The following is a 19,986-nucleotide window of genomic DNA, read 5'->3' on the forward strand; positions in this document are numbered from 1 at the left end:
GCCTGATCCAACAGGGCTTCTCTTATGTTCTTCTGTGACACAGAGTGTTGGACTGGATGGGCCATTGGCCTGATCCAACAGGGCTTCTCTGATGTTCTTCTGTGACACAGAGTGTTGGACTGGATGGGCCATTGGCCTGATCCAACAGGGCTTCTCTTATGTTCTTCTGTGACACAGAGTGTTGGACTGGATGGGCCATTGGCCGGATCCAACAGGGCTTCTCTGATGTTCTTCTGTGACACAGAGTGTTGGACTGGATGGGCCATTGGCCTGATCCAACAGGGCTTCTCTTATGTTCTTCTGTGACACAGAGTGTTGGACTGGATGGGCCATTGGCCTGATCCAACAGGGCTTCTCTTATGTGACACAGAGTGTTGGACTGGATGGGCCATTGGCCTGACCCAACAGGGCTTCTCTTATGTTCTTATGTGACACAGAGTGTTGGACTGGATGGGCCATTGGCCTGATCCAACAGGGCTTCTCTTATGTTCTTATGTGACACAGAGTGTTGGGCTGGATGGGCCACTGGCCTGATCCAACATGGCTTCTCTTATGTTCTTATGACTTTAGAGCAGAGTAGATGAACTTGGCTGACCTCTCAGTAATATTGATAGAAAAATCATTCAAGAGTCTATGGACCTTAAGTGCATCAGAGCAGTCAATCACACTGGCTAAAATAGACCAGAGGGATCCGTTCCCCCAGGGAGGCTGGACTCTGCGGCATCGTCCCCAGGTCCTCCCCAGCTCTCTCCCTCATCAGTCTCCAGGAGTTTCCCAGCCTGGATCTGGCAACCCCTGCCGTTGCCCAGGGGATCCGGCAAGCCTAGCACAGGGGCATCCCTTTCCTTACAAGTTATAGGGATCCCTACCCTCCAGGTGGGGCCTGGAGATCTCCCAGATTAAATATCTGGTATTGTTTGTGTGTAGGGGTGGGGTTAATTGAATTGTTTTATCATTTTAAAGGTTGTGCCTTACTGTTCAATTAATGCTCATCAGCTTGGGAACGCTGATGGGTGTAAAGGTGGCATAAACATGTTTTAAATTGAATAAAAGAATAAAGGTGCCACAAATCCACAGGCTTCAGAGAAGTGGTGGACTTGTGCCTCGCTGAGCTCTCCCCCCCCAAATTGTCAGGAATTTCCTAAGCAAGGGTTAGGAACCCTCTAGACAAGATTTGGGGCTCTTGGTATATCTGTCAGGGCATCTGTTTTTGTGTGCCGAGCAGAGTCCACTTCGTCAGGCACATGACGACGTTTGAGGCCGGTGGCACCTTTAAGACCAACAGAGTTTAATTCTGTTTTTTTTTAAAGATTTTTATTAACTGATTTTCAGTTTACAATAAAGAATACTGTAATCTGTTACCTCAAATAATGCAGCCTCAGTGAGGATACAATTAACAAATTTGAAAAAAAAAACCAGGAAAAAAAGTAATTCATAAAATAGAGGACCAAGGATCAGTCATACTGAAGAGCATCCAGTGAAAACACATTCTATTGAATCCTGGGTTTAAGCGTTTGTGTGTAAAGAAGCATGCGTGCACACAAAAGCCCATGCCCAGAATGAAACTTCGTTGGTTTCAGGCAGGCAGGCAAATAGATGGGGAGGAGGGGGAGGGAGAGATGGGAAGGAAGCAGCTTTAACTTCAGATGAATTATCCAAGCTACCAGCTGGCTTGGAGAAGTGATTTAAAGAGAGAAATGCCGGCTGATGGGGCAGGGCAGTGGGGGCTCCAAGAGTCACACAATACGTCTGAAAGAGCCACATGTGGTTCCTGAGCCACAGTTTGGCCACCCTTGGTTCTATCTGGGGCAGTGATGCACTGTATTCTTGGTGCTTGGGGAGGCACAGTGTGAGGGCTTCTAGTGTCCTGGCCCCACTGATGGACCTCCTGATGGTGCCTGGGTTTTTTGGCCACTGTGTGACACAGAGTGTTGGACTGGATGGGCCACTGGCCTGATCCAACATGGCTTCTCTTATGTTCTTATGGTCTTCAAGGTGCCCTGGACTTAAACTTTGTTCTGCTGCTTCAGATCAACATGGCTGCCCGCCTGGGTGACCTTGGGCTAGTCACACTCTCTAAGCCTTACCTCACAGGGTTGCTGTAAGGACAAAATGGAGGAGAGGAGAATGATGGGGTGCAAGAATACATTAAACTGCCTTATATTGAATGAAGACTTTGGCCCATTATAATCAGTTTTGTCTACTCCAAGGGTCCCCAACCCCTGGTCCATGGTCTGTTAGCAACCGGGCTGTGAGTTGTATAATTATTTTATTACATATTACAATGTTGGAGGAGAAGGAGGGGGAGGAGGAGAAGAAAAGAAGAAGACGACAGTGTTGGATTTATATTCTGCCCTCCACTCTGAATCTCAGAGTGGCTCACAATATTCTTTATCTTCCTTTCCCACAGCAGACACCCTGCGAGGTGGGTGGGGCTGAGAGAGCTCTCCCAGAAGCTGCCCTTTCAAGGACAGCTCTGCGAGAGCTATGACTAACCCAAGGCCATTCCAGGAGGAATGGGGAATCAAAGCACACAAAAATAAAGTGCACAACTGTATCTTCCTGAAACAAACGCCCCCCTCCCCCCGTGGAAAAATTGTCTTCCACCCTAGCGGTCCCAGGTGCCAAAAAGGTTGGGGAGCGCTGGTCTACGCAGACCGGCAGTGGCTCTCCAGGGTCTTGGAATGAGGTCTTTCACATCACCAATTGCCTGATCTTTTAACTGGAGATGCTGGGGATTGAACCTGGGACCTTCTGTGTATCAATCAGATGCTCTATCACTGAGCCACAGACCCATATAAACCAAGTAAGTAAATGGGGAAGCTGTAAGCATAAGTCCTCCAAGGTTCTATTCCCCTGTGCAAGCACAAGTCGTTTCCAGCTCTGGGGCTTGTATGTCAAGTTCTGCACAGTTCTCACCCCCACACACACACACTTGTGGGCTGAATATGGACCTAGGGTTCTTGTCTCACTACTGGTGCAATTTTTCTCCCCCCCAGGGCTTTCCCCTCTGCACTAATCAAGCTGATTACGATATGCATGGTGCCTTTGCAAGCATTGCAATGCTTGCAAAGGTAGGGTTGTCAGGTCTTTCTCCCCCCCCCCACCAGTGGGAGGGAGAGAAGCAGGTATGGTTGCCAGATCCAGGCCTGGAGATTTGGGAATGGAGCCTGGGGAGGACAGGGATCTTGGTGAGAGTCTGTCCTCCAAAGCATCCATCTTCTCCAGGGGAACTGATCTCTGTAATCTGGAAGTGAGCTGGAATTTTGGGGATCCTCCCGTTCCACCTGGAGGCTGGCCTCTCTTTTCACAACACCTCTCCAGCCTTCTGACTGGTAAAGGAGGACTCTAAGATCCCCCTCCTTTCTGACTTGTATCCAACCAAGGGAGCTTTGACTCTACAAAGCTCATGCACTACAAACCTTGTCGGTCTCATAAGATGCTACCGGACTGGAAGAAGTTAATTTTTTTTCTAGGGCTGCTGTTGACTCATTGCTTGTTTCAAAGCAGAAAAGCTTTGCTTACTGGAAAGCAAACCTCACTGAGTTCAGCATAAATACATTTTTTTTTGAGATAAATAATTTTTTTATTGACACTGTAAACAGCTTGCAGCAAATAGTGAAACATTAAAACGATACGGTAGGAAATACATAGAATCCACACATATACAATAAAATACATACAAAAATAGAGTTTAAACAAATTATGATAAAGATTTCCAAACTATTGGGTAAAGGAATTCTTGATTACTTCAAATTTAACTTGACTCCAAAGCGGTGTTCCCTCTAAGCTGAGTCGGCGCGAACTAGCTCACAGATTTTTAGCCTCCAGATCACACATTTTTGTAGCCTTAGCTCAGGAAAAATGGCCCCAGAGCACACTAATTTATGCAGTAGCTCACAAAGTAGGATTTTTGCTCACAAGACCCAGCAGCTTAGAGGGAACATTGCTCCAGAGGTGTTATTTGCATGTTATCTGGGATGCTTTTAAAGCAGTCCTTAGAGGCAGCGCGAAAACATTTGCGCTGCAACTTTAAGGAGTCGCTTAGACTGTCAGGCTCTTCTGTGGCTCGAACCCCGCCCAGCGCCGGACTCCTAGGCGCACGCCCAGTAGCGCTGGCAGCACGTGACCTGTGACGTCCGTGAAGCGACGGCCTCTTATTGGTCCGGCCGAGTCGAGGCGCCGTTTGAAATCGTGCAGCGTCGTTGAGGCTTTGCCTTTGGAGGAACGAGCGGTCGGCAGGTAAAGAGCCCGAGCCCTGAGGGGGGTCCCCGCCGCGGCCCTTCTCCTCTCCTCGGCGGCCGAGGAGCCAGAGGCCTCTCCTTTCCCCTCAGAAACGCGACCCGCCCGCGCAAGGTCCGAGCCGGGAGCAGGGGTGGGGGGCTCTGCCCTGTGGAGGAAGCGGGCCGGCCTCCGTGTGCAGTTGGGTGGCCGAGTCCCACTCAAGAAATAGCGGGGGGCTTTGGGGGTGGAGCCAGGATAGGGTTGCCAAGGCCAATTCAAGAAATAGCGGGGGGCTTTGGGGTGGGGCCAGGAGCCTTTGGGGGTGGGGCCAGGAGCCTTTGGGGGTGGGGCCAGGAGCCTTTGGGGGTGGGGCCAGGAACAAGGGTTGCCAAGCCCAATTCAAGAAATATCTGGGGACTTTGGGGGTGGAGCCAGGAGCCTTTGGGGGTGGGGCCAGGAACAAGGGTTGCCAAGCCCAATTCAAGAAATATCTGGGGACTTTGGGGGTGGAGCCAGGAGACTTTGGGGGTGGAGCCAGGAGACATTGGGGTGGGGCCAGGAACAAGGGTTGCCAAGGCCAATTCAAGAAATATCTGGGGACTTTGGGGGTGGAGCCAGGAGACATTGGGGATGGAGCCAGGAGACATTGGGGTGGGGCCAGGAACAAGGGTTGCCAAGGCCAATTCAAGAAATATCTGGGGACTTTGGGGGTGGAGCCAGGAGACATTGGGGATGGAGCCAGGAGACATTGGGGTGGGGCCAGGAACAAGGGTTGCCAAGGCCAATTCAAGAAATAGCGGGGGGCTTTGGGGTGGGGCCAGGAGCCTTTGGGGGTGGGGCCAGGAGCCTTTGGGGGTGGGGCCAGGAGCCTTTGGGGGTGGGGCCAGGAACAAGGGTTGCCAAGCCCAATTCAAGAAATATCTGGGGACTTTGGGGGTGGAGCCAGGAGCCTTTGGGGGTGGGGCCAGGAACAAGGGTTGCCAAGCCCAATTCAAGAAATATCTGGGGACTTTGGGGGTGGAGCCAGGAGACTTTGGGGGTGGAGCCAGGAGACATTGGGGTGGGGCCAGGAACAAGGGTTGCCAAGGCCAATTCAAGAAATATCTGGGGACTTTGGGGGTGGGGCCAGGAGACATTGGGGATGGAGCCAGGAGACATTGGGGTGGGGCCAGGAACAAGGGTTGCCAAGGCCAATTCAAGAAATATCTGGGGACTTTGGGGGTGGGGCCAGGAGACATTGGGGGTGGAGCCAGGAGACATTGGGGTGGGGCCAGGAACAAGGGTTGCCAAGGCCAATTCAAGAAATATCGGGGGACTTGGGGGGTGGAGCCAGGAGACATTGGGGTGGATCCAGGAACAAGGGTTGCCAAGGCCAATTCAAGAAATATCTGGGGACTTTGGGGGTGGGGCCAGGAGACATTGGGGGTGGAGCCAGGAGACATTGGGGTGGGGCTAGGAACAAGGGTTGCCAAGGCCAATTCAAGAAATATCTGGGGACTTTGGGGGTGGAGCCAGGATAGGGTTGCCAAGGCCAATTCAAGAAATAGCGGGGGGCTTTGGGGGTGGGGCCAGGAGCCTTTGGGGGTGGGGCCAGGAGCCTTTGGGGGTGAGGCCAGGAACAAGGGTTGCCAAGGCCAATTCAAGAAATATCTGGGGACTTTGGGGGTGGGGCCAGGAGACATTGGGGGTGGAGCCAGGAGACATTGGGGTGGGGCTAGGAACAAGGGTTGCCAAGGCCAATTCAAGAAATATCTGGGGACTTTGGGGGTGGAGCCAGGATAGGGTTGCCAAGGCCAATTCAAGAAATAGCGGGGGGCTTTGGGGGTGGGGCCAGGAGCCTTTGGGGGTGGGGCCAGGAGCCTTTGGGGGTGAGGCCAGGAACAAGGGTTGCCAAGGCCAATTCAAGAAATATCTGGGGACTTTGGGGGTGGGGCCAGGAGACATTGGGGGTGGAGCCAGGAGACATTGGGGTGGGGCCAGGAACAAGGATTGCCAAGGCCAATTCAAGAAATATTGGGGGACTTTGGGGGTGAGGCCAGGAGACATTGGGGGTGGAGCCAGGAGACATTGGGGTGGGGCCAGGAACAAGGGTTGCCAAGGCCAATTCAAGAAATATCTGGGGACTTTGGGGGTGGGGCCAGGAGACATTGGGGGTGGAGCCAGGAGACATTGGGGTGGGGCTAGGAACAAGGGTTGCCAAGGCCAATTCAAGAAATATCGGGGGACTTGGGGGGTGGAGCCAGGAGACATTGGGGTGGAGCCAGGAACAAGGGTTGCCAAGCCCAAGACAAGAAATATCTGGGGACTTTGGGGGTGGAGCCAGGAGACATTGGGGTGGAGCCAGGAACAAGGGTTGCCAAGGCCAATTCAAGAAATATCTGGGGACTTTGGGGGTGGGGCCAGAAGACATTGGGGTGGAGCCAGGAACAAGGGTTGCCAAGGCCAATTCAAGAAATATCTGCGGACTTTGGGGGTGGAGCCAGGAGCAAGGGTGTGGCAAGCACGATTGAACTCCAAAGGGAGCTCTGGCCATCACATTGAGACGCACGGCACACTTTTAAAATGCCTTCCCTCCATTGGAAATAATGAAGGAGAGGGACACCTCCTTTTGGGACTCATAGAATTGGACCCCCTGGTCCAATCTTTTTGTAACTTGGGGGGAGGCACTGAATGCTATGCTGAAAAAAAGCACGAGTCCAGTAGCACCTGGAGGACGCACAGAATGGGTGGCAGAGCATATAATTTGTTAGTCTTTGAACAAATGAGCAGTGACTCGCGAAAGCATATGTCCTGCCACACATTTTGTTCTCCTTAAGATGCCACTGGACTCTGGCTCTTTTCTACTGCAACAGGGTTACCCATCTAGATGATGGATGGGTAGACAAGAACAAGAGATAGAGAGGAAAGAGCAAGAGTCCTTAAGGACCAACAAAATTTGTCACTGCTCAGAAGTGGGTTCATCCCTGCTGCCACTACTGTTGTTAGTCCTTCAGGCACTACTGTACTCTTGCTCTTTTCTGCTGCTACAGACTGACACCTTGATAGGGAGCAGAAAGGTTAGTTGGCTTCTGTGTTCTCAAGAAGCCAGTCAACTTGTAGAGAGGGGTTCTTATAACATAATGTATTTCCTTATAATGTGTTTCGCTGGCTTTTCTTGCTGAGAGTCAAGGTGCAAGCTAAACACGTTCAACAGGATGGGATGTTGAACAAACAGTGCAGTAAGATTTGCTTAGGAGATCAATTCAGTTGATGCTCTTTTCTTCCACTTGAGGTCTGCCTGGAAGTCTGCTGCCTCCTCAGGCTGTGGTCTTGTCCCTCTCCGTGTTTAGAAGCAGCCTTTCTTAGCTTTCCTTGTATATGTGCTCCTTATCTATACTACTTTCCTGGTTCCTGATGGCATAAATTTGATTGTATATGATTGGGAACCATTTCCTGTTAAGGGGGCCTCTTTATTTCAGTTAAGGGCAACCAAGATGCTTAGGAAGTTGGAGCACCTGCCAATGTGAGGAAAGGCTGAAGAGTCTTGACATTTTTTGGTTTAGAAAAGTAAGAGCTGGCATGATGGAGATTTGTAAAATTATGCATGCGGTGGAGAGACTGGAGGAAGAGAAGCTTTTCCTCCCTCTCCCAAAATACCTGAGGGCATCCAATAAAATTCATGCAGGATGGACAAAATGAATTGCTACTTACACAGCAAGTGACTGAAATGTGGAATTTGCTGCCAGAGTATGTAGTGCTGTCCACAGGCATAGACAGTTTTAGAAGGTGATTTGACAGATTCATGGAGGAAACATCTATTAGTGGTTACTAGTCATAGTGACTAAATGGGATCCTCCAGTGCCAGGAGGCAGCTTCAAGGGAAGGCCATGGCCTCTGTGCCTTGTTGTTGGACCTCCAGAGAAACTGGCTGACCATTGTGTGAGACAAGATGGATCACTGGTATGGTCCAGCAAGGTTCTCCTTGTTCTTAGTTCTACCACTTTGTAAAGCCCAGAGGGCTAAAGCTGTAGTTACTTGAAAGTAAATTACGTAATTCTGCCTTTGTTTTCTTTTCCAGAATGAGTCTGCAAACTGCTGATGTCGAAAATATTGGAAATGGTTCTTTTGCAGAAACTTTTGATTTCCTTTTTCCACCTTCAGAGGCCACCGGCAGGTCTTCCATTCTTTGCCCTTCGCAGAAAGAAAATGTGCCACCCAAGGGTTTAGTGAAGAATGTCAAGGTGTCGTCTTAAAAAAAGTTTTAATAATAACAAAATATTGCAACAAGTGGACTGTGGGTAGTAAGGTTTGGTTAGTTAGATTACTTTCTGTACACTGCTATAGAGGTAGAAAAGAGCAAGAGGCCAGTAGTGCCTTAAAAGCTAACAACATTTTGTGGGTGTGAGCTGCCACACATGTTGTTAGTCTAAGGTACTACTGGACTCTTCCTCCTCTCTGTGGCTACAGATGGACTAACGTGTTTGCCCATCACACTATTGAGGTAAACATGAACTTCTATCAAGGGAGGATCAGGTAGTTAAATTAACAGGTAAAAGGCAGTAATTTATTGGATTATAGCTTGCTTTCCCATTGTCTATAATGGTTAGGATGGTTTATCTTAAAAATGAATAAATACTATAAAAAGTTTAAAATGTTGATATCCAGCATATCTTTTTTGTGGGATCAAATGCTCACGTTGTAATGGAGCGCTGGTGGCTTAATGGATAACTTGTTACTCGTTGCTTGATTCCAGGACCCAAGGATGGGGAGCGAAATGGGAGCTAGGCTAGGGACTGCAAGGCACTGCTGAAATGGGGAACTCCCCCCCCCCCCCATTATATGACTCTTGAGAATATGTGTGGGAATGAATTGGTGGAGGAGGTACACTGAGTTTGTGGGACCATCTCCTCTGCTATGTCCCTGGTAGAGAGTTACACTCCACTGGCAGCTATTTGCTGGTGATTCCTGGCCCCAAAGAGGTCCAGCTGTCCTCAACAAGGGCCAGAGCTTTCTCAGCTCTAGCTCCTGCCTGGTGGAACTCTCTGCCAGAGGACATCTGGGCCCTCAGCTCTAGCTCCTACCTGGTGGAACTCTCTGCCAGAGGACATCTGGGCCCTCAGCTCTAGCTCCTACCTGGTGGAACTCTCTGCCAGAGGACATCTGGGCCCTCAGCTCTAGCTCCTACCTGGTGGAACTCTCTGCCAGAGGACATCTGGGCCCTCAGCTCTAGCTCCTACCTGGTGGAACTCTCTGCCAGAGGACATCTGGGCCCTCAGCTCTAGCTCCTACCTGGTGGAACTCTCTGCCAGAGGACATCTGGGCCCTCAGCTCTAGCTCCTACCTGGTGGAACTCTCTGCCAGAGGACATCTGGGCCCTGCGGGATCTTATGCAATTCCACAGCGCCTGTAAGGCAGAGGGGTTCTGCCAGACATTCAATTGAGGGCAGTGAAGGCTGGTGCCTTTCCTTCCTCGCACCCTGACGCTCCCTCCTTCCCCCCACTCCAGTATTCTGGACAAAGAACAAAATTGCTAGGACACCACTGGGGGTTTTGAAGTCTATTGTTTTAATTTGTATTGTTTTAATCTATGTGCTGTTTTTACTTGATGTACATTGGCCAGAGCCCGGCTTAGGCCAGGATAGGACCACGGCTTTTTTAAAAGCAGGAACGCACAGGAACACAGTTCCAGCTGGCTTGGCAGCAGGGGGTGTGACCTAATATGCAAATTATTCCCGCAGGGCTTTTTCTACCAAAAAAGCTCTGGATTCAGTAAATTGAATTTAATAATAATAATAATAATAATAGCATCAAGAGAAATAATGCTTGAGCCTTCTCACATACTTTTTAAAAAAGAGAAATGCATTGCTTCAGTTTCTGGGTGAATGTTGACATCATTGAACGATGTAGTTTTGTGTTAGAGTTACCTGTTCAGAAAGAGTAGCTAGGAGAAAGGATGCAGTGAATGTGGGAAGGACATGGGAAAGATGAGTCCAGATGTATGAACAAAGCTGTTAGTCGTATTCAGAATTTATTTCCTTTGCTGTCTTTTGTTCTGCCTAATGCCAGGCACCCAGTAACTTCCAGCAGTGCAGCACAACCTGTTATGTTTGGTTATATTTACTTAAATCTCTTCCGTAAGGTAACTTTTCAAACTCCAGTACGGGATCTTCAGACTTGCAGGATTCTGAGTCCAGATGCGAGGAAAAAAACTGAAGTGCATCCTCTAATCAAAGACTATGCAGAGGCTCTGGAGGATTTTGACTTGCCTATACCCAGTTCTGTGTAAGTAAAACATAGTTTGCTGTGTACCAGTTGTGTGCAACTCTCGTCAGAATGGATGGTAAGATACAAGACTGCTGCTTAGTTGGGTAGGCTGACACTTTCAAATGAGCAGAATCTACCAATGATTTCCTAGAATATCAGGGTTGCCAACTCTGGGTTAGGTAATACCTGGGGATTTTGCAGGCTGAGCCTGGAGAAGGCAAGGCTTGGGGAGGGGAGGGATTTCCTTGGTATGTAATGCCATAGAATCAACTCTCCAAAGCAGCTGTTCTCTTCAGGAGAACTGGTTTGTTGCCTGGAGATCAGTTGTAATAGCACGAGATCTCCAGGCAGCACCTTGAGGTTGGCGACTCTGGTGTTTCACAGCAGGTGTGCCTTATTCTCAAGACCAAAACTGACAGTCGTGCTGCTGTATGTTTTCTACTAGGGATTCAACCCAGTTATCCCTGAGGTATGCTGATGTTACACTGGCCCTGATAAGGGAATTCTACTTGTACTTTTAGGACCTAAACTGGAAGGTTTATATTGGCAATATTATTATTTCCAGTGTATATAATTGCTGCTGACATAAAGCCAGATACATTTGTGGCCTCCCAACAACACATTTTGTGTAATTCATTTTCAGATTGGAACATTCAGTTTTGGGTCCTATTTTAATTGTTTATTGCCTTACAAGTGTAACAGGGACTTTGTTGCGTGTTGTAATTTGTACTATTTAACCTCTGAAGAAGGCTGAAACGCGTTAGGGCTTATATGGTTCTTTTTTGTGCATTTGTCACTTTGATGATTTTATAAGGCTTCATTTGGGCCCCTACAAGGTTTTTATTTTTTTTTAATAAATGTGTACTTTTGTCTGTAACTATTGATGTTTTTAAACTTTGGGCCCCTTACTAGAACTCTTAAACTTCCTTTGGAGGTTTTTGCTTGCTTGGTTTAGTTTCTCTTCCCCCCTCTTTTGGGTTACCCCTTGCTTTAAGCCCAGGGAGAGAAATTTGCTTTGACATTGCACAGAAGAAGCCTGGCCCTCCTACAGCCCTGGTACTGAAGCCCAAGAGCACTTCCAGTGTATGTGTCTAGTCAACTTTCCCCAGGATGGAAAGTGCATGATCATTCTTCCCAGTGACGCATGCTAGTCCTCTGTGAAGCGGTTCTCATTTGCTCCTCTCAAGTAATTGTTGGGCTCTGGGAACATAGAGGAGTTCTTTTTTTTTTAAACTTTAAATTTTTTTATTAATTTTTCCAACCATAACTAACAACCTTAATACACTCTCAACAACAAAACAATTACAATAGTATACATACATTACATTCATGGCATAATTAGCATTCATATTAAGTAGAGCACCTCTAAATCTTTCTATCATTTCACATTGTTACATATATCATCTAAATTTCCAATACATAAGCAGTCATTATATAACCAGAGATTTACAATAAAGAGTCTTCAATAATATGAGAAATTAATATTTTTTTTGGAATATGTTTTTCAAAGTCTTCTTCCAAATTTATATAATTAAAAAAGGGGAACCATTTCTCAACAAAATTATTTCTTCTGCTGTACGTCTAATACTCTGATTTGTATGGCTAATTTATCTAAAGCTGCTACCTCCCATATTTTGGTCATCCATTGTTGTTTGTTAGGGGACCCATCTCGTTTCCATTGTTAGGCAATCAAAAGCTTTGCTGCCATCAATAAAAGAGTTGCTAATTCTTTTTTCAACTGAGATAGTTTTATATTAGGCCAGTAATTTAAGAGAAAGGATTCGGGACTAAAAGGAATATCTCCCTCTACAATGTTATCTATTATGGGTTTAATTTCACTCCAAAATTTGTTGATTTCTGGACACAGCCACCAACAATGCAAAAAGGATCCTTCCTGCTTACATTTCTTCCAGCACTCAAGAGTAATAGAGGAGTTCTTGAAAGTGTCATAATAAAGGGCAAAATGGGTGCTGCAGGGACTTTCCCATCTTCTTGGAGGATGCTGGCTGAATTTAGCCAGCTGAGGTCTCAAGGTATTGCACATCAAGGAGGAGTTCACGTCGTCAGCTTTATTCCCTGCCCTAAGATATAGGAGTCTATTTGGTGTCACCAGCAAGTTATGAGTTGGAGGCGTACTTGTCTAGTCATTTGCAGCCCTGGTGGTATATTTATGTCTCAAGAGATTTTTCTTAAAATTGAAAATTGCTCTTTCAGATCATGATGTATGGGAAGTGCTGGAAATCTCATTTATTTGAATACTTAAGATCCAAGGGTTTTTTTGCTTTCTTTGAGTTCATGTGTGCCAGCTAAAAAGGAGGCTTCTATATGCGGGTGTGCATATTGAATCCGGATGATAGAAACCTTCTTATACTTGAACTTTTCTGTAAGTGGAAATGAGTGCCAATGTAGATTAATTATCCCTACAAAGTCTGAGCTAACCAGCTGAGCCTCCTTTCCTTCAAAGGGCTGGAGTAATGGTTCTGCTTTTCAACAGGTGTCAAAAAACTGTTGAGTTAGATACCGCTGCTGATACAAAGGACAACTATTCGGAAATCATTACCTTCCAAGCAGGGGCCTCAGAGCCGCCAAATTCTCCAGTTGTAAACAAAACCTTGCAAGAAAATGAGAAAGATGCCAATACTTCAAAACTGGAATCAATAAAATCTGAGTTTGTTGGGACACCTTCGGTCAAATTATCTCCAGGAAAACTAAGTGAGAGAGTGGATATAAAGACCCCATCCCAGAAGCCAGATTCAAATAACAAGGATGTGCTGGACAAGACTGAGGGGGAAAGCAAGACTGGGACAGAGGAGAGTTTAATCCGCAAGGCATCTTCACATTTAGATGAGGATATTTCTGGTGATCCTGACTTGATGCTGCTGGGTGGTTGCAAAATTCAGAATTCTGCTGAGAAGTCTTTGCTTCGTATTGAGAGAACAAATGTTAGAGAGAACAACATCCCAGCAAAAGCAGAACTTTCTCCAATACAGCAGTATAGTTCTCCAGATGAATCTGAAGCTGTAGATATGCCACCTGAGCCACAGTAAGTGTTTTCTTGAATTTGAAACAGTCTTGGAATTGATAAAAGTAATATACACCCCATGAAAAGCCTCATTTTACAAGGTTTTTTTGGTTTAATCTAAAATTATACATGGCAGGTCACTAGATAAGGACATAAAAGCAGCCTATTCTAAAACCATGGTGGCCTATGATAATTATTTCAAACTGCCTAGTAGTCTGGGTTCTGATATGTAACCCATTCAAACCCCTTCCAAAGCCATGACAAACAGGCAGGCCTTGTGGCACCTCCTGAATCAGGGGTGTCGAACTCATCTGTTATGAGGGCCGGATCTGACATAAATAGGACGTTGTCAGTCTGTGTGTCATAAAATGTTATGCCTGTGGAGGAGATAAACACTTTATAAAAGAAAACCGAGAGATGCGACTAAAGATATTATTTTTTAAACTTAAAATACAAACATGCTTTAAACAGTAACACTCTTGCTATATAATGTGTATTTAACAGTCTTCGATATCTGATGCCTTCCAAAGGTCCCCCCCCCCCAGCCCTTAAAAGATGCCTGCCTAGTGGGGATGCCATCCTCCAGGATCCCCAGGAATTCCAGCTCATCTTCAGACTACAGAGATGAGTTCCCCTGGAGAAAATGGCTGCTTTGGAGGGTGGACTCTAGGGCATTGTACCTATTGAAGTCCCTTCATCCCCAAATGTCCAGGAGTTTTCCCAGCATGGATTTGGCAGCCCTCCCTGTCTCCTCGCCTGCTGGTGGCCAGAGGGGAACCTGGCAGCCCTGCTGCCTAAAATGGAAAGTGGTGGGATTTGGCAATAGAATTCTTAAGAATAAAACCTCGAGAAAAAGCACAAAAAACACAGCAGAAGCTAAAAATATAAACGAAAAAAATATATATAGATGAAGAAGAGATTAGATTTATATCCGAAGGAGTCTCAGAGCAGCTTACAATCTCCTTTCCCTTCCCCTCCCCACAACAGACCCCCCCTGTGAGGTAGGTGGGGCTGAGAGAGTTCGGAGAAGTCAGCTGCTCTTGAGCAAACGGCTCTGAGAGAGTGAGGACAGACCCAAAATCACTCCAGCAATTGCACGTGGAGGAGTGGGGAATCAGACCCAGTTCTCCCAAATAAGAATCCGTGCACTATGCCACTACACCAAATTGGCTCTGCTCTGAGTCTAGGAAAACATTAAATGGCTGAACATTGTAAGCATTGTAAGGTATCAATGTTTCTGACATTGTATTACTCTGAGAATATCAGAGTAGAGCTCTCTCCAACAGAACAACTCCGAGAAAAGGATGTTGTTAGTTCAACCCATGCTTGAGAAGAGACCAGTAGAGCATGACACGAGACTCTCAATTCATTACTCTTTACAATTAAACCTAATGACAGACTCACCATCAAGGATACATCAATCTCCAATTCTGATATATCTATATCCTTGTGATGTTCTCCCCTGTCTAACAGGTGATAGCCATATAACTAAACTTATTATTCTTTTAATCTGGTAAAAACATTTTAATTATTCTGTATGCTAATTTATTACCCACCCATTATGTGTAAAATATGTAAGATTCTGTTTCCATTTCATACTATCTGAGCAAGTATGCTTGGCACATGGAAGTTCACACTCTCAAATTTTGTTGGTCTTAAAGGCGCTAGTGGACTCCAACTTGGTTCTATTGCTTCAGACCAACACAGCTGCCCGCCTGGATCTATAGCTGTTAAGTTTAGTTGGCACTAGGGGCAATATCTATTGAGGGCAGAAGTGGGAAGCATAAATGTTTAAAGACACTTTAAAGCATATTGAGATATGTTTAACTGTCAAGTGCTGTAAGACTTTTCTTCTGGTTCTCTTTAGGGGAAAGACAGAGCAGTTGGTAACTGAAAACCAAGCTCTGGCTGAAGCAGAAACTCAGTCTGAGCCTTCAAAGGAGCAGGAGGTATGGGGTCCAAGTATGATAATATCATTCTTGTGTTTAGGTTTGTGTCAGAGCTACACTAAATATACTCTGTACCAGCACAATTTCAATTGTGTCAAAAGTTATTTCTATAACATGTATAAATGATGAGTATTCAGCTTAGGCCTTTGTTTCATTTTGCACAGTTCCTTTTGCTGGTTATTGGGCAAACAGCTGCGTAAAGTAGGAAAGTATGTAAAGTAGCCCATACCCTTCCTTGGCCACTGGAAATCCTACTCGTACTCGCTTGTTGCTTGAAGCCTATTTGTGCTGAAGGTTGGAGAGTTGTTTTCTTCAAACTATGAGCTCTCAGAATACCAACTTATTCCACACTAATTTTTTGTTAATGGAAAGGCATGTTGTGTGACATTTGTTGATATTTGATTAAGATGAAGGAATAGAGGGAATGATGATTAAATTTGCAGGCGATACTAAATTGGGAGGGGTTGCAAATACAGTAGAAGACAGAAACAGGATACCAGATGATCTTTATAGGCTGGAAAACTGGACTAAAACAAATAGAATGAATTTTAATGGGGATAAATGTAAAGATCTGCATTTAGGTAAGTAAAATCCAGTGTATCATTCTAGGATGGAGGAGACTTGTCTTGGCAGTAGTATGTGCTTATAGATCATAGGGGTCTTAGTGGACCATACACTGAACATGAGTCAGCAGTGTGATGCAATGGCTAAAAATAGCCGCCCTGAGCCCGCCTCGGTGGGGTAGGGCGGGATATAAATCGAATAAAGTAAAGTAAAGTAAAAAGGCAATGCCATTTTGGGCTGTATCGACAGAAGTATATAGTGTCCAGATCACATGAAGTGATGGTATCTCTTTGCTCTAGTTACCTGCTCACCTATAGTGTTTTGTCCAGAGAAGGGCAATGAAGACGGTGAGGGGTCTAGAGATCAAATCCTATGAGGAAAGGTTGAAGGAGCTGGGTATGTTTAGCCTGGGTAGGAGACAACTGAGAGGTTATATGGTCATCATCTTGAAGGGCTGGTGCAGTTTTTTTTCTGTTGCCCTAGAACCAATGGGTTGAAATTGAATCAAAAGAGTTTCCAGCTCAACATTACAAAGAATTCCCTGACTGTTGCAGTTCCTCAGTGAACAGGTTTCTTTGGGAGGTGGAGGGCTCTCCTTTCTTGGAGGTTTTTAAACAGAGGCTAGATGGCCATCTGACAGCAATGCTGATTCTGTGAATTAGGCAGATCATGAGAAGGAGGGCAGGAAGAGTTGCATCAGTGCTTAGTTCTTGTGGCCCTTTCTTACACACCCAGGGAAATGCTGATTGCCACTTTGAGGTCAGTCAGCAGTTTTTCTCCAGGCCACTTTGGCAAGGGTTTGGAGGTTTTTGCCATCTCCTGGGCATGGAGCCTGCAGGGGTCACTGGGGATGTATGTGTGGGGGGAAGGTATTTGTGAAGTTCCTGCATTGTGCAGGGTTTTGGACTAGATGACCCTGGAGGGGGGTCCCTTGCAACTCTATGATTCTGTGTTATTCCTGGAGTCTCTTGGGGAACAAGAGCAGCTCATGGAGCTACAGTGGGAGAAGAGAAGAGAGAAAGTTAATTCCAGTGGCTGAAATGCCTTGCTTGAGTCGTGATTTAACATGGAATCCACTCCACGGAACTCTCCCCCCCCCCCCCCGTTTCAATTAAACAGCATGAAATACTTAATATAAAGAGCCACAAAGAATAAATGTCAGATGTTTGAAAGCCACAAGACATAAATGTCAGATGTTTGGGAGCGACAAAACAGGAAGGAAGGAAACTAACTTTAAATACATTCTCCAAGCCAGCCAATGGTATGGTGGGGGCTTCAAGAGCCACACAATATGTGTGAAAGAGCCACATATGGCTCCCAAGCCGCAGTTTGGCCCCCTCTTCTCTAGTAGATCACATAATCAAGATCATGTTATTCTACTGGCATTTCTGGATTGAAGTAGCATTATCTGGAATGTGGCTCTTTGGGAATTTAAAGAACTGAGCTTTTCCTCTCAGTTATATTATATATTGGCTACTAGCAAAAAAAAGTAAAAGATGAAATACATTTTTCCTAGAAGCATTAATAGACGCATCTCGCTACTAAAATTTGCAGGCCACCTGTCCTGTTTTTTTGATCTGGTTGCCTATTTGGGGCCATTGCTGCAATACTAAAATACTTGACGGGATGGGGGGACCAAGTTAAATACAAACTGTACAGTGTTTTGTACCTTATGGGAATTTCATAGAACTGTTGTTTGCTTCATAGGTGAACCAAAGTGCCTCCTTGGGTGATGGTGATGCATCATTAAGAAAGAATCACTTAATGTCTAAAACTTCTTGTGGAATTTCTGAAATGGCTGTGAATCCAGGAAATGAGTTCAGGTCACCCAGAGAAAGTAAGGCCTATGACTCGACCTGCAAAAGTTTTGGAATTAGGTCCTTTAATAAATAAGGATTTTAACAAGCTTTAAGCAACTGCTATTTGAAACACAGAAAAAGGAGATAAAAGGAATGTTTGCCAATGACTGCTAAAACATTTTTGAACTCTTCGCGATTAAGACAAAGGTTGCTTTGTAGATGTCTGTGTGTGGACTTTTTCTCCCAGTGCCTAAGATAACAGTTGGAATACTGAATGGCGTCCTATCCCGAGGGCGCTGTACTTCTGTGCAGTGTAGTCTTAATAGGCCAGGCTAGCTTACGAATAACACAATGATACCCAGTGGCTTGGGAGCCACCTGTGACTGTTGAGCGTGCCCGGTGAGGCAGTGTTCCGGGAAAGTGGGCAAGGCTATTGTAGTTGGCAAGTGGCACCCACTTTAAAGCAGCCACCGCTAAAGGGACAGAAGGATGGGCTAAATTGTGACTCATGCCAGGGGTGAAAGTAAAGGGATCTCCGTGCTTCTGAGCAGCCTCCATGCCCTCCTCCTAGTGCCAGGCAGCTCTCAGGAGAGCTGTGGCCACAGTGGGTGATAGTGATTTGAATCCCCTTTTCCCACAGCCAGCTTGCTGCCCTTTGGGTGTCTCAGCTGTTTCGCTGTCACCTGAGCGGCTGTGCCTCATGCTGAAGAGAGAGTAAGAAGGCAGAGAGGAAGCCCTTCCTCTCACCTAAGATACACTCAGGGCTGGCGAAGGTTAAAAGACAATACTATAAATCCAGGTAATGGATGTAAATAAGTAGATAATAAACAGTCTTCCTGTGAAATTTATTTATCTTGCTGGGATGTATCAGTACTATAGTACTACTAGAACCAAGTTTGAGTCCAGTGGCACCTTTAAGACCAACAAAGTTTCATTCTGGGTATAAGCTGTAATGCGTGTGCACATGAAAGCTCCTATCCAGAATTAAACTTTGAGGTGCCCCTGAACTCAGACTTTGTTCTGTTGCTTCAGACCAACACGGCTACCCATCTAAAGACAATATGCTGTCGTTGACTCTGTAGCCATTAACTCTTTCGTTCTAGTTCTAGGAATGAACATGGAGCTGGACTACTTGGAACAATTTGGTGTGGCCTCGGTAAGAATAGATCCCTGAAATAATTTCAGCGTTCTAAGGCACTTGGTTACTATTACAGAATAGCCCCTGAAGCGTAGTCAACCGCTTCGGTCAAGTTGGACATATTGTGGGTGCAGCAGATGTGTAAGGTTTGCTAAGTAATATTCATACTACTTTCTTGCATGAAAACATAGGTAAAGTTTATTGAGTCATTACAGGATCATTCCTTTTACCAAGCGATTAGAGTGTTGGACTTTGCCAGAGTGCCAATAGGCTGTCACAGAGTTCTATTAACACTTTTCCCAAGCACACACCCCCCATCTCCCTCTTTCCTTCCTTTTTCCTGTTCTCGTGGAGGGCTGGTGGTGCCTACATTCCCAGAGAACTTAGATAGCCTTTTATGACCTGCACTAAACTATAAAGGGATGTTCTCCACATACGAAAGACTGGCAGGAGAGCAGATCCTGACAAGATGTGCTTAAGGATCTGTGTGATTATTAGGAGAAGACCAAAACTGTTCCTGCTGATATAAACCCAGTCTAATGAGTAGCATCTCCATATGGTATCCTACCCAACCCCTGTTCCAATTTCCTATATGTTGCCAGAGGAAGTCACCTTGTATGAGTATGGAATTAAGATGTTTTTATTGTATTCCTGGTCAGATTTGTGTCAACCCATCTTCCCCTCCCCCCCCTCCTTTGCTTTCGAGTTTTCCTGACAACAATCTACACTCCTGACAGCTGAATTTCATGCGATCCTGCTTTCAGCAGATTTTTTTTTATTGCACGTGGAGCAAGCAATGTTCAGAGTGAAGCCCAGAATATATATTTTTTTCATATATTATTAAATGCTTATGGCTGCGCAGAATAGCTTTGTGTTCAGAGCTCAGTGACTCTGCTGCAGGAGACTAGCTCCTCTTCATAGAAGGCCACTGCCTATCCTGCAGTCATGATGGCATTGCTGTCCAGGCACACAGTGCCTCTCTAGTTCTTGCTGTCTTCATTTGGAGACTGTTGATGTTGCTTGAGAGAGGCACAAGGAGGAATAGTC

At 46.0% G+C, this 19,986-nt stretch overlaps 1 protein-coding gene across 1 annotated transcript in view; it reads left to right on the plus strand.

Annotated features, from left to right (window-relative positions):
- TACC3 (transforming acidic coiled-coil containing protein 3) overlaps positions 1 to 19,986 on the plus strand; it is a 32,063-nt gene that overhangs the window by 945 nt on the left and 11,132 nt on the right. Inside the window, exons 2-8 of the mRNA XM_060236290.1 lie at positions 4,148 to 4,242; positions 8,282 to 8,444; positions 10,343 to 10,485; positions 12,962 to 13,510; positions 15,357 to 15,438; positions 17,710 to 17,839; positions 18,905 to 18,957. Of these exons, the coding sequence (XP_060092273.1) occupies positions 4,148 to 4,242; positions 8,282 to 8,444; positions 10,343 to 10,485; positions 12,962 to 13,510; positions 15,357 to 15,438; positions 17,710 to 17,839; positions 18,905 to 18,957 (1,215 nt within the window). The remainder of the gene's footprint in view (positions 1 to 4,147; positions 4,243 to 8,281; positions 8,445 to 10,342; positions 10,486 to 12,961; positions 13,511 to 15,356; positions 15,439 to 17,709; positions 17,840 to 18,904; positions 18,958 to 19,986) is intronic.

This window comes from Heteronotia binoei, chromosome 4 (assembly GCF_032191835.1).
Source record: "Heteronotia binoei isolate CCM8104 ecotype False Entrance Well chromosome 4, APGP_CSIRO_Hbin_v1, whole genome shotgun sequence".
NCBI classification, from domain to species: Eukaryota; Metazoa; Chordata; class Lepidosauria; order Squamata; family Gekkonidae; genus Heteronotia; species Heteronotia binoei.